The sequence below is a fragment of the Mauremys mutica genome, chromosome 10 (genome assembly GCF_020497125.1).
Source record: "Mauremys mutica isolate MM-2020 ecotype Southern chromosome 10, ASM2049712v1, whole genome shotgun sequence".
NCBI lineage: Eukaryota > Metazoa > Chordata > Testudines > Geoemydidae > Mauremys > Mauremys mutica.
The window spans coordinates 31,730,538-31,745,611 of record NC_059081.1 but is presented as its reverse complement, the minus strand read 5'-3'; the positions used below and the strand labels follow the sequence as shown (position 1 = coordinate 31,745,611).

General features: G+C 38.7%; 1 protein-coding gene across 1 annotated transcript in view; it reads left to right on the top strand.

The window, feature by feature from the left end:
* Positions 1 to 15,074, top strand: part of LOC123378722 (lymphocyte antigen 75-like) — a 126,549-nt gene that overhangs the window by 96,361 nt on the left and 15,114 nt on the right. Inside the window, exons 36-38 of the mRNA XM_045032834.1 lie at positions 4,412 to 4,525; positions 7,815 to 7,937; positions 10,564 to 10,737. Of these exons, the coding sequence (XP_044888769.1) occupies positions 4,412 to 4,525; positions 7,815 to 7,937; positions 10,564 to 10,737 (411 nt within the window). The remainder of the gene's footprint in view (positions 1 to 4,411; positions 4,526 to 7,814; positions 7,938 to 10,563; positions 10,738 to 15,074) is intronic.

Genomic DNA, 15,074 nt, shown 5'->3' with positions numbered 1-15,074 from the left:
TTAGGCACCCAAAAATGGAGGTTCTCAAAATCACTTGTCACTCCAGAAAATCTCTCTACTTAAAAGCCACTGGATTTTGACGTTTTTAATTGGAAGCTATTTAGAAAAGTATTGTTTCTACTAGGGTGTTCTGTCATCAGTCTATAATTACTATTGCAAAAAATTAGGTGTTTCCAATATAATTTAAACATTTTGCATTTATCAGGTAAAAGTGCAGTATCTGATCTTGCTTACACAGCATGTTTCAGTGCTGGAAGGTGTGGAGTTAATTCCTTCAAATGTATGAATGTATTAGTTTTTGGTCATTTTAAATGGTATGTGCTATCAGTGTCTTGTAGCTTTTGTGTTGTATTAGAGTAGCCTGGAACCTCAGGATAAATAAAATGTAATGACCAAATACAAAGTAAGAGATCTGCATTTGTATTTTTTTTTAACAGTTTATTTAGGAAGTGTTAACAAGCTTACATATCCTTGCCATGTAAATATCAGAGACAAAATAATAATCATTACAACAGTGAGCTTTTGTTTAGAGATTATACAGGAATATAGTAATCTGATCTCTCTCTTTAACAGGGTGTTACTGTATTACAGAGTGAGTTTCATTACACAAGCCATGACGTCTCATCACTAGTGATTTTTATTAAATTGAATGAACTCTTTTGGATCTGCATTTGTAGGACCGGGTGATGCAGTGTGCTAAGACAATAGCCCCTTTTTATATTTTGAGGATATATTTTTATATTTCACCTTCCTGTGCAGCATGGGACATGGGTCACTTGCAGATTTAAAGTATTATAAATGGTGGATTCTCTGTAACTTGAAGTCTTTAAATCATGCTTTGAGTACGTCAGTAACTCAGCCAGAGAGGTTAGGGATCTATTACAGGAGTGGGTGGGTGAAGTTCTGTGACCTGCAGTGTGCAGGAGGTCAGACTAGTTCAGGGGTTGGCAACCTTTCAGAAGTGCTGTGCCGAGTCTTCATTTATTCACTTTAATTTAAGATTTCGCATGCCAGTCATACATTTAAACCTTTTTAGAAGATCTCTTTCTATAAGTCTATAATATATAACTAAGCTATTGTTGTATGAAAAGTAAATAAAGTTTTAAAAATTTTTAAGAAGCTTCATTTAAAATTAAAATGCAAAGCCCCCCAGACCGGTGGCTAGGACCCAGGCAGTGTGAGTGCCACTGAAAATGAGCTTGCGTGCTGCCTTCTGCACACATGCCATAGGTTGCCTACACTTGGACTAGATGATCATGATGGTCCTTTCTGACCTTAAAGTCTATGAGACTGAATGCAAATAGAAGGACTCCCATGGACTTCAGTGGCGTTTTAGATCAGGTTCTTCATTTGAAAAGTGGTGAGATCTGTGGTCATTCATATGACATAAGAATAGAAGAATGGCCATACTGGGTTAGACCAAAGGTCTGTCTAGCCCAGTAGTCTGTCTCTCACAGTGGCCAGTGCCAGATGCTTCACAGGGAATTAACAGAACAGGGCAGTTTCAAGTGATCCATCTCCTGTCATCCACTCCCACCTTCTCACCATTTGAGGAATAGGGATACCCAGAGCATGGGGTTGTGTCCTGACCAGCTTGGCTAATAGACATTGATGGACCTATCTTTCAGGAACTTATCTAATTCCTTTTCAGCCCCAGTTACACTTTTACCCTTTACAATATCCCATTGCAATATCCATAGGCTGACTTTACATTTTGTGAAGACGTATTTCCTTATGTTTGTTTTAAACCAGTTGCTTATTAATTTCATTGGGTGACCCCTAGTTCTTGTGTCATATGAAGCAGGCAAATAGCACTTTCCTATTCTCTTTCTCCATACCATTCATGATTTTATGGACCTCTATAATATCCCCCCTTAGTTGTCTCTTTTCTAAGATGAAAAGTACAGTCTTTTAAATCTTTCCTTGTATGTGCACCTAAGAGTTTTTGTTGTCTTTCTTTGTACCTTTTCAAATTCTAATCTTTCTTGAGATAGGGTGACCAGAACTGCACACAGCATTCTAAATGTGGGCATATCATGGATATATAGTTCCACTCTATTTCCTGTTTTATTATCTATTCCTTTCTTAATGATTCCTAACACTGTTGGCTTTTTTGACTGCCACTGCATATTGAGCGGATGTTGCGATGATTTTTTTCCAATGTGCATTATTTTGCACTTATCAGTATTGAATTTAATCTACCAAAATGTCCCCTAGTAACCCAGTTTTGTGAGATCCCTTTGTAACTCTTCTCGGTCATCTTTGGACTTAAATATCTTGAGTAATTTGTATTGTCTGCAAACTTTACCACCTCACTGTTCACTCCCCTTCCAAGATAATTTATGAGTATGTTGAACAGCACAGGTCCCAATGCAAATCCTTTGGGGACCCTGCTATCTATCAATTTATCAATTGTGAAAACTGACCGTTTACTTTGTTTCCTATCTTTTAACCAGTTACAGATCAAGCAGGGACCTGGTCTCCTACCCCATAACTGCTTAGTTTGCTTAAGAGCCTTTGGTGAGGGACTTTGTCAAAGACTTTTTGAAAGTCCAAGTACACTATATCCTCTGGATTACCCTTGTCCACATGTTTGTGAAATCCCTTAAAGAATTCCAATAGATTGGTGAGGGATCACTTCTCTTTACAAAAGTTATGCTGACTCTTCCCCAACATATTCTGTTGATTTGTGTGTCTGATAATTTTGTTCTTTACTGTATTTTCAGCCAATTTGCCACATGCGGGAATAAGTTCCATGTTCTAGGTCCAGCTCCTGTGAAACTCTACCTTCTGCTTTCACAAGCCTCACCGTTTTGGTCAACAATTTCATTGGAATGTTCCTGTCATTGGAGGTCATTATCATGGAGGGATAAGTGATCTCTCTGGTAGCTAAGGCCATTCCAATAGAGGACTTTGAATATGAGGATGCATCCTTGAACTGAATTCCCTATTAAATGCAGAGAGCAGAGTGCTCGGTTAATAGTTCCTGGGGGTCTGTGTTGCTAGGTAGACAGACCAAAATAGGTTCATAGAAGGTAATAAACAGGAATGCTGGCTTTGATTCTTCAGAATCACACATCTTTTTGTAATTACTAAAGGGACATGATTAAGTTAGATGGGTTTGGGAACACTAGTGAGAGGAGGCACAGACTAGAGGAAGAAACTACTTTCAGAATGAAAATATATTGTTTTGGTTAGTTGTCAAGTCTGTCTTTTCTTTTCTCCTTCCTGCTCATTGAGCCGTCAAGTAGCAGTTATATAGTGTGTCCCCCAACTACATATTTTCTTACTGAATTTATTTCTCTTTTCCTGCGCTCTTATGGAAAATAACTGGTCAGCTGAAATGCTGTAAGAGAGGTAAAGGGCAAGAGTGGGTAGTAAAAGAGCATATAGTCCAAAAACAAAAGTGTTGACAAAAAACAGAGTCACTACAACTTTGTGCTGCACAGACAGAGGGATCACTTAGCTGGGAGGTGAGAGTTGTTCTCTGTTTGGTACTGATGAAATCACTCCCAGATTACTCTGAGTTTTAGGTACCTCACTACCTGAAAGAAGATGATAAAGTGGAGGAAATTCCAGAAAATGCAATAAAAATAGCTAAAAGGATGAAGGAATTGACTTGTGATGAAAGAGTAAATTAATACATATAACTTGTTCAGATGAGTAAAAGAGCAAATATTTTGCTACCACCTAGTATTCAAAGGGTGTAAACACAAGTGAGCAAGATGAATCGTTTAGAGTGGTCCAAGGTTATCTTGTTCAGAGTAATGGGATAAATAAATATCATGGTGATGGGCTCTTTATAAATACCTAGAAAAAAGCAAAGGACAAATTAAACTGAATATAAGGGAAATCTCCTAACTGTTAGTGTTTATTTGTATTACTGTAACACCTGGGAGCCCTAATTGTGGACCAGGACCCTATTGTGCTGGTGTTGTACAAACAGAACAAAAAGATAGCCCTGCGCAGTGATATCTGTGACATATGTCCAGAATATCCCAAGGGAATGGTGGAAGGCCTTCCTTCTACTGGAGACCTTAACAAGTATATTGGCCAAATTACTGGAGAATAAACTCTAAAAAGCAGAATACTAGCTAGAGGATGGGTAAGTGATTTAATGAATCTTTTGTGTCTCTGATTTCTCTGCTATATCACACATCCTCATGTCCTGTGTTTGTTCTTCATCTGACCTGTTAAATTAGAGTCTTAAGAATATTGTATTTATTTTTACTCCAGATATTTATTAATATTTAATTGTTTTCATGCTCCATCAGAGATGCATACAATCCAGAAAGATAAACTGTATTATTTTTCTTTTCATCTAAATCACCATTTGAAACAATTTCTTCATAACAACAACCATACTACTATTTAGTGTTTAGAATAATGATGTTTGTTCTTCTCTGTGTAGAGTGCCCTTCCTCTGCTTGGATTCCATTTAGAAGTAGCTGCTATATTTTTCTTCAAGGCACATTAGAGGAATTGGACAATATTGATGAAGCCAGAAATCTCTGTAAAAACAATGGTACTGTAATCCATCTCTTTTATTTCTGATGCATTATTAAGAGATATGTACTGTGGTTGCATTTAATGAATAACTGTATTATTTTAGGACATTGTTATTAAACAAGCTAAAATAATAAAGGTAAACAAACATCATTTTGGAGAACCCAAGGGGATCAGGAAAGAAATGTCCCTGGTATGGCAGAACGTTGTACATTTGGCTAAATGCATTTTTTGTCTTTCTTTGAAGCACCAAGTACTAGTTACTGGTCTGGTCTAATACAGCCAATCCTGTGTTTCTGGTGATTTAAGCTGACTTCAGCAGAGTTTTTACTGTCACCCAGGACTTTCTCAATAGTCAAAATATGGTAGTAGAGCAACTACTTTTTTAAAACTTCACCTCAGTGGATGAGCTTCCAAATGTTCTTCAAGTTGTACTGGTGTTTATCTGAGAACGGAGGCTGCAGTGGCAGTTAGATACTCTGGAAACACTTCCATATCCTTGTTAGACAAGAGATTACCACAATTTTTGCTGTGTTAAACATATATAGTATCTCACCAGGTCACTCTGGACCCGAGTCCTTGCCTCAGTATTCTCTGTAAAGTCTGGAAGTGACTATCATTCTCTCATTTTTCATTACTGCTTTTCCCTCACAGTAAAAAATCATAGACATACCTTTAAAATTTCAGTCTATATTCTTCTTTTGGCCATTCTGGGATGCATGGCAGAGGAGGTGCAAGGAGTCTTCCCTAATCCCTGCCCTGCCCCATCCCAACCCCCATTCACAGCTAGGCAAATTCATGGTACTGCTCTTAGGACAGGAAGACCAGCAGAGTCTAATGAAGACACAGGTGTTGTTCGATTCTCCTGTGGGGAGGTGTCATAAACAGATAGTTAAGGGTTAAAGTCTGTTTTACCTGTAAAGGGTTAACATGCAGTACCTGGAGACCACCTGACCAGAGAACCAATCAGAGATGAGATAATTTCAAATCTCTGTGGAGGGAAGCTTTTGTCTGTGTTCTTTGAGAGAACTGTTTTTGGATCTAACAGAGGACAGTCATGTCTCCAAGTTCTCCTGGAGTAGTTTCTACTAATTAATAGTGAGTATTAATTAGAAAGGCGAATTAGTCTTATGATTTGATTTCTATATTTGCAATTGTGTGTTTGCTAAAGGAAATGCTTTATTCCTGTTTGCTGATATTGCTTTTACTGAGAAAAGGGGGAGAGGGGATTCTCTCCAGAGATTGATAAGGTTATACCCTATGAGTGTCCAGCTTGGGCTCATAGAGATTCTGTATTTTCTTTTTGTTCTCTTAATAAATTCTTTTCTTTTCTATTAAGGACATGTTGGTCTTTCCTTGGGTGGATTCTCAGGGAAAGGGGAGGGGGAGGTATCCCTCTGTAGTTGGATCCCGGTATCTCTCCTAGGAAAAGGGAGGGGGGAGGAAGCAGGGGGAATGGTTTGTTTCTCCTGGGTGTAAGAACTCCATGGATTTGGGGCTCTTGGAATCCCCTAGGATTTTGGGGAAGGACTGTGTCTCAATTCACATTTCCTAATTGAGTGGTGGCAGCGAGAAGGAACCCTACCCTAAGGGTTAGGGTGGTGGCAGAATACCTGCGGGTCCCCATCTTTGAACCCACAAGCTCAAAGTGGGGGTAAGATCCCATAGGACATGGTGGCAGAATACATGCGGGTCCCCATCTTTGAACCCACAAGCTCAAAGTGGGGGTGAGAGCCCATGACAGGAGGGAAAAAGAAACCATTACCCTGTCAGCTAAGCCGAGCTCATGCTGCACTCTGTAACATGGTGTAGTGGGCTTTCCTCTGCAGCATTCCCAGAAGCATTGTGCCTGCCTCATGTATTGTTGTCAGAACAGTGCATGTCCACATCCTCTCCTTGCCACAGGGCGAGGACTTAAAGCCACAGACTAATAATAGTTCCTTCCTCTAGAATACCATAATTTTCTTTCAATGGTAGTGAAAGTAAAAAAATATAAACTGAACTGACATCTCCACCATTGTAACCTGAAATATATGGTTAAAGAGACTGTCCGTAATTGCTTGCATATTATATCACTTTTTCCGTAGGGACATAGTTTATTGTTTTTTTGTTTTAAATGGAAGATTATTTTGGTTTTCTTGCCATTTTTGGTTCAGTCATATACTTGATAATGGGAATGGGAAAATTCCCAGTGGCTTCAAATGGAACATGATTAAGGTTACGATTTTGTTATGGATATTTTTAGTAAAACTCATGGGCAGGTCACAGGCAATAACCAAAATTCACAGAAGCCATGACTACTCCCTGACTTTTACTAAAAACATCCCTGACAAAATGGGGAGGGAGGAAGGTCCATCACCCTTCCCCACTGAATGCAGCGGCAGGGAGCTGTGGCCCCCCACTCCTGCCCCATGCCTGGAAGGCACCCCGACCATAGGGCTTGGAGCTGAGGGGGCCCCCCACTGCTGCAGCTAAGAGCTCTGGGGGGGTCCCCCACTGCTGTGGCAGCTGGGCTTCTGCGGGGCCCCAATGTCACGGAGGTCACAGAAAGTCACAGAATCCATGACCTCCGTGACATTCTGGTAGCCTTAAATATAATCAGCTATTCAACATTTTTTTTAACATTCAATTTACTATTCTGCATTTTATTTTATATTAAGTCTTATTTTACAAAGGAAAAATCAGCTGAGCACTGACAAGGAATTTCTGTAGCAGAATACAGTTCCAACTTTTAGCTATTTCAGAGTAGTATTTATGTATTAAACCAAAAGGGTTGGGCTTACTTATGTGTATGTGAAGATCTTTTCCCATAGCTCATTAGTATTTTAAAGAGATTTGTATTGCAAACAGCATGTAAATGATATGATGATAGTGTAAATAACAAAAGAGCCTAAATTTTGTGTTTCTTTTGAATGATCCACTGGTAGTCAGTGTATTCAAATTGAGTACAAAATCTGAGACATATCAAGGGAAAAAGACTATAAATCAACTCTTTGATCTAATTAAATTATCTAAATTGTTCAGGTTTTTTTTCAAGATTACAGACTTAAATGTCTAAATACCTGTGTGTTCGCTAACATCATAAATGGCATTTATATGACACTATGTGAATGCATTGTATATCCTGTCACTCTGTCATTGCACTGCTGAGATGTGGTTAATGTATGTACACAATTGATTGGTTACTGGGTGGGTCAGTATGTTAAGATGCTTTTAATATAGTATTTATAGTTGTTTCACTTCTGTTGCATGAAACGTGCTTTCAAACTTAGATTTATAGGGGGATTTTTTTTTCTTTTCAAATACAGCTTCTGGAGCAGACATTATTAGTATAAAAAATAAAGAGGAGAATACCTTTATACAAGAAACATTCAAAAATCACTGGCAAGGCCCTGATTATATTTCACTGGGCATATTCTTTGACACAGACGGTAAGTGAGAACTACCTTGTTGATATCCTAATACTTTGTCTCTATTAACTGCAGAAAATGCAGGTCTTTGTGGTGGAATTATTAAATTATATGGCAGTCTCAGTTCAGTTCTTACTGAAAAGGTGTCCACATCCAAAAAAATAATTGCCATGCTAATCAGAACTGTTGTTGACAATATCTGAGATTGAATGAGAACAGACACGTAACTAATCTCTCAGCCCTAGATAGTCCCTCCAAATCAGGGTTGAGACGTGTCAGTAGAGGACTACGTGGAAGGTTGTATTGCTGCTATCTGTGCTATACCTGTGTGGAGGATAAATATAGGATTATTTCCAGGTCTTTCAGTCTGACAATTTTGACAAGACCAATATTCACTTTCACAGATGATGGTTACAAACATCTTTATGTGGTGTTTGCGTAGTTATAGAAACACTCTTGCTTGCTTTTCTCCATTCACATCAATAGCTTAAAAAAAACTGTAAATAAAATTTGTCTCTTTGTATATACATACTAACTTCAGATACACTATGTAAATCTGGAGTAACAACATTGAAATTAATGAATTATTTTGACTTTACATATCTGAGAACAGAATTTAGCCCAGAGAGGGGAACATGATTTTGCTAGAGATCTTGAATCATAGAATTGTAGGACTGGAGGGGACCTCAAGTGATCATCGAGTGCAGTCCTCTGCACTCACAGCAGGACTAAGCATTATCTAGACCATCCCTAACAGATATTTGTCTAACCTGCTCTTAAAAATCTCCAATGATGGAGATTCCACAACCTCCCTAGACAATTTATTCCAGATCTTAACCACCAGGAAGTTTTTCCTAATGTACAACCTAAACTGACCTTGCTGCAATTTAAGCCCATTGCTTCTTGTCCTATCCTCAGAGGTTAAAGAGAACAATTTTTATCCTTTCCTCCTTGTAACAACCTTTTATGTACTTGAAAACGGTTATCATGTCCCCTCTCAGTCTTCTCTTCTCCAGACTAAACAAACCCAGTATTTTCAATCTTCTCTCATAGGTCATGTTTTCTAGACCTTTAATCATTTTTGTTGCTCTTCTCTGGACTTTCTCCAATTTGTCCACATCTTTACTGAAATGTGGCACCCAAAACTGGACACGATACTCCAGTTGAGGCCTAATCAGCATGGAAAAATCTTGGCTTTTATTAAGCATGGGGAATGTTGTCCTTGCCCCAGAACAGCAGCAAAAGATAAGGTTAATTCTTTTTAAGTTTTCTACTACTTTGTGTAATATGTTTTTCTGTTACATAAGTTGTGTTCTGTTCTAGCCTATATGTGTGGCCATCTCCTTATGATGTGCCTCTTTCTTGATGTGGCCTTGAACTGCTTGCTGAGGGATGACTAATATTTATTAAATTACAGATTATGATCATTTAGATCCCTCTTTCTTGGGTCCCAAGCACTGTACCCTAAGAGCCCAAAGTTACTTTCATTAGGGGAGCAAAGTAGGGATATAAAACGTGTCTCTGTGTCTTTTTAATAAAATCCTGATTTATTTTTCTTCTGCATATCTAAGAAAATCAGTTTTATGTCAGAATCCGAGGCTCATTATTACATACTTGTTTAAAGCAGAGTTCAGAAGTAACAATGTTGCTGGATTTATTATTCCAATTATACAGATGGGAAATTGAATTACAGGGAGAAAATGTGACTTGCCCCCAATGTCACACATTAAGTCTGGCAGGGAATGTAACCCAGATGCCTGAGCCAAAGTTTGGCACCTTAACCATGAGACCAGCCTTCCTCCTCTGGACTTCCTAATACCAGGATTCTCACTGTGTCCCTGCATGGAAAATATTCATTTTTGTCAGGATTCTTTTTATTTCCTCCTTTGCTGCGCTTATTTTCTTTGGTGGAAGCTTCCATGAAGATACTGCAAACCTCAAAAATCTCTCTGGGCTGGGACACAGGTGTGTGACTTCTGTTCATGATAAAATCTACAGGCTCCATCGTGTGGATTATCAAGTCCATTTCCTACATCAAGGAGAGTTTGACATTATTCGTTTATTTAGATTAATGATCATTTTTATGTCCCTAGTCCTAAAGGATCATTCTACTGGTTTTAGGAGTTTTGTAAATTACCAGCGGGCTGAGGACAGGCTAAAGACTGAGCTTGTGATCTGGAGAATAGTGTATATTAAAGAGCTCCTGGTCCTGACATAAAATCTTTCCCATGTTCACAAAGAGGAAGACAGGAAAAGCTTCAAAGCTAATATGTAAGCAGTATTGTAAGCAATTTGTGTAGAAATTATGATCTTACTATGGCATGCAAAAGGATGGAAGCAATGAGTATATTCTTTATGAGAAAGGAGCAGTAACAAGTGTCCTGAAGCGTGATCTGTCCAAATGACAGCCTGGTGTATGTTGGCAGAATTTCTCTTGTCCAAGAAGGTCTTGAGAGCATATGTTGGACATGAACTGCATCTCTCACTGCACTGGATTTGACGCATGTTGCCAGGATGCAGCCTGTAAAAAGTACCAATAACTTCAAAATGTTCAGTTTTCTTTTAAATTCAATTATTCCATTTGATTTGTAAGTGTGAAAAACTGTTTTTGCATGAATGACATAATGTATAATTCCTTCAATCACAGATAATGCTTTTAAATGGTTTGACAAATCGGAAATGAAATTTACCAATTGGATTGAAGAGGAGAGCAATGAGGATCTCCTGAACACATGTGTTTCTATGTACACTAAGTCTGGGGAATGGAAAAAAATCAGTTGTGAAGATCTTCCTCTGACAGGGATCCTTTGTAAAACAGCCTGTAAGTACAATGTGGGTCTACATCACAAGACTCTCTCCTTCTTTCTCTGTACAGACAGACAGACACACATTTTAAACTTTTGATTATAAAAAGTTAAAACGTTAACATACTACACTGTACATTACTTGTTCAGGATCAGGTTAATATTCAAAGAACGTGGCATTTTGGCTTGCTAGCTTGGGAGCCCTCCTCCTCTGAGTACGCTAGAAAATATGACCAAATTTCTGTCCTCTTTTCGGCACTTCTCTTTGGTACGTACTTGGTGTGAAGAGGTCATATTTTTCCAGTAGTGCGCAATACAGAGTCTAGTTGCTAACAATAGAAAATAAATAATTTGTCCTTTGTTTAAAATGCAGATCCTCTACAGGAGCATTCAGTAAGCACGGCAGGGGATCTCCAGAAAGCTGACATTTTGTCATAAAATGAATCTCTTTAAATTCCTCCCAAAATCATATCATTCCTAGACACAACCACTACATGTGCAACTATGTTCCACTTTCCCAAAACAGCCCCTCCCACAGAAAATCCCTCTAATAGCATCTCCCTAGTAGATGGCTCTTAACTGGAGTCAAATGCCATCTATACAATAATTGATACAAATTTTATTTATGAGCTACCCAAATTAAAGATGTTTATCACCTTTCCCATGTATACATCCAGATTGATTTTTGTCCAAATCTTTCTCCTAACTTTTCATCTGGGTTGTTTTCTTATCTACATCTTTTTCCATCAAAATTGTATATATCTGAGAAATTAAACCTTTTGTTCCAGCTTGCTCCTGGGTCAGCTCCTCAACTGTAGTTGAGGAGCTCTAGTTAGAGCTGCCTTGTATCCAGATTTAACAATACAATGTTTGACTTGTAAATACTGAAAATATGGGATCGTTATGTTATTTTCTATATTACATACCATTGATATAATTTCAAATCAGGACTCAGGAACAGATCTCTGAATTCAGTAATGTCAGTTCTTATCCACAATTAATAGACACTTTGATATTTCTTTGGGATAAATTCCTGATTGATAATGGAAATAGCTGAGAGCAAGCGCCTTGGCAACAAGAATTTAGAAAATGTATCTAAAAGCGCTATGGTGGCCTGGAAGAATGGGTGACTTTTTTTATTTTTGGTTATTTAAATTTCTTTCTGAGTCACCAACTACTATGAATAGCTGTATTTGGGCTCCATTCTTGTTTGAGTTTTATGCACTGTTTTGATGTTTATTGTTAATCTACTTGATCACATCTTTTAACTGTGATGTATAACAATAACATGCCAAATTAGGGAAGCTAGTCCATCCCACTTTGTAGGTTTATACAGAACTTTTTGAAATCACCCTTTGTCTTTTATGTTTCCTTGTGCATTTTAATAGAATATCCTGCCATGTCCCTAATGTCATATCAGGGATACCAACAGGGATGCGCTGAAACAAAAATAACTTTTGAAGGACATTCATTTTTATTGAGGCTATCCTGAGTAGCCAAGAAATTTTGTTTGTTCCATTCCTCCAAGAGGTTTATTATATTATTCCACACTGGAGGCTAATTTCACTTAGAGATTTTTTTATGTTTCTCCAAAATATTTACACCTACACGTTTTAAAGATTCCTTTATCCATTTAAATTTATGTAGCTCACCACAGTTTGTTTTGAGCTTTTTGGGAATATTAATTCCTAAAATTTCAGGTTTATTGTAGTTTATTTTGAAGCCTGATACCTACCTAAGTTCCAAAGTCAATTGTTATGTAACTTTTAACAAGGCTTCTGACTCCTGCAAATATAACAAGACATTGTCCACGTGCAGAGCTATTTTGTGTTCTAATCCAGAAGATGTTTTGATGCTCTTTACCCGGGGGGTACTTCTTACCTTCGTTGCAGGGCTCTCAAACTCAGTATACCTTAGGGCCAGTGCCAGTCCTCAAATCCTACCAGCAGGCCAATAATGTCACTGAAGATGGTGTTCAGAAAAGAAAATTTTTATATTTTTTTTTTAATTTTGAATTTCTTAGAAATAATAAAACCGTCATACACCTTTATACAATTCTTCTCTTGCCAGACACCTGGCAACGCTTCAGTTCTGTCAGGTTTTTGATGTTTGGCCTCAGTGACTGAGCAGTTAAAACCTTCAGGATTTCAGCAAGGTGTGCATCAGATAGTTGTGTTTGGTATTTTGACTTGTTTATGTTCATTGTGGGGGGGAAAAATGATGCTGCCTCCATGGCTGACTCTGCCCGGCAACTAATGATGCTGCCTCCATGGCTGACTCTGCCCGGTGACTAGTGATGGTATTTCTGTCCCTCTCCCCCAGCCAATGGGAGCTGTGGGGGGCGGTGCCTACAGCAGACATTGCCGGCATCATGGCTGCATGTGTCTCTCCTCCCCGGGCCGCAGTGGGGAGGTTCTCTGGCTGGGACTTTGAGACCTCTGCTTTATTGCAAATGGCTCCATTGCCAAAGAAAACAACGGGGGATAACAGGCAATCCTGACTCATATCCCTGAACAAATTAAAAGGAGGGGATTGATGACCATTAACCAAAGCAGATGCTTGAGGATGAGTATTTAGTGCTGACATGCCCCTATAACTCTTCCCCCTCACTCTCTCCCCCTCCCCCCCAAAAAAGGTCTACATAGCAGTCTTGGGCTTCAGGGCTAAAGCCCCATGAGCCCAAATCAGCTCACCTAGGCCAGCTGCAAACATACCCAGTATCTGTTTGCTAACACCTTCTTTACTTTTAGCATCCTCATTAATTAAATAAATAGGTGTTATGATGCGCAATTGGTAAGATCTTTTCCTTTTTTAGGAATGCCACAATTGTATCTTTCCACAAATCAGGAATCTCATTCCCCTGCAATGTATCATACTTTATTTGCTGATTTTAATATGTCGTGGAAAATATCTATCCAGTGTGACCAGATTTCTCCCTTCAGTCTCCTCTGGAATACTCTTAAGCCTTGCTTTCTTCCTGTGTTCTGTATTTTCCATGTCCTCCATCTTTAATTCTGTTTTTTCTTTTCTTCTCTTTCCTCCCCTCAATTATTTCTTTCATTTAGATTAGTAGTGCTGTCCAATTGCTTGATTAATCCTGTTTCCACATCTGATATTTTCCCATTCATATCATTAACTTCATTTTTTATTTCTTTCTTGTAAGCCTGGAACTCTTCCTTCATCTCCATATTCATCTTTTTTTGTTTTTAAGAGCAGGTCCTTCAGGTTAGATAGTGACTGGTCTTTCTCCACCTGCCTTCATAATTTGCTGGAGGGGAAGTTACTCTCTTTAGTAGCCATGTCTTTGTTTTGGGGGGAACAGATCTTTCTACTGGAAGATCTTTCCTTTCACAGACATCTAGATCTTCTTGTCTTTCCATCTTACTAGTGGCTTCTCTCTCAAGATGCCTCTTGCCACACTTCTATTTGCCTGCTCTTTCCAAAATGGCCTCTGCCACGCTTCCTTTCCCAGCCACAATAGTACAAGTTATTTTGATTTTTTTTAATTTTGCTGCACTCACCCCTGTCTCTTTACGGGGTAATGAGGGTCCAGTTCAGTATCTCTGGGCTTGCAGAGTCATTTTTAATATGTTCTGCAAGCTGATGGCACTGGATTCAGTTGCTCAATTTTTCTCCCACCAATGCTGCTCTGTGGGACTGGGATCTGTCAGCTCTCTTCACCCTTTTTTCCCCCCCTCCTGCTTTTCAAAGGTTGCTCCACTGATGGTTACTCAAATGTAAGGCATGGATCTGTGGGTTCAGGGTTCTGTTTATATCACTTTCATTTATTCCCCCACTGCCGTTTATTGCAGAGAGCTGGATTAAGCCACTATCTTGTTTGCTGCCTTAGCCACATCCCCATAACTATGTTTTTAATAATTTTGTTTCACTGTGTGTTTGGTCTTTAACAATTAATAGACTAGATTTCATAATATGCTTAAAAATAGACTTTAATGGTGCTATAATTTAAACAATTCTTCCAGAAACCCTATTCCTCTCTCTCCTTTGGCTGGTTATGGGTTGTTTTCCAGCACTCTGCTTTGGCCAAGGCCTGATCTACAATAAAAAATTAGTTCCATTTAGTTACATTGGTTAGGGATGTGGAAAAATCCACGCCCCTGAGAGGTGTAGTTAAGACAACCTACATCCCTGTATAGACAAGTGGACAGAAGTATTCTTCCACTGACCTAGCTACCGCCCCTTACCTATGCCCACAGGAGAATCTCTCCCATCAGTGTAGACAGTGTCTACACTGAAGTGCTACAGCGGTGCAGCTGCATCAGTACAGCTGTAGCATTTTAAATGAAGACAAGCCACAAGTCTTGTGGACTATAAAAGCTATTGTTTTTCTGAT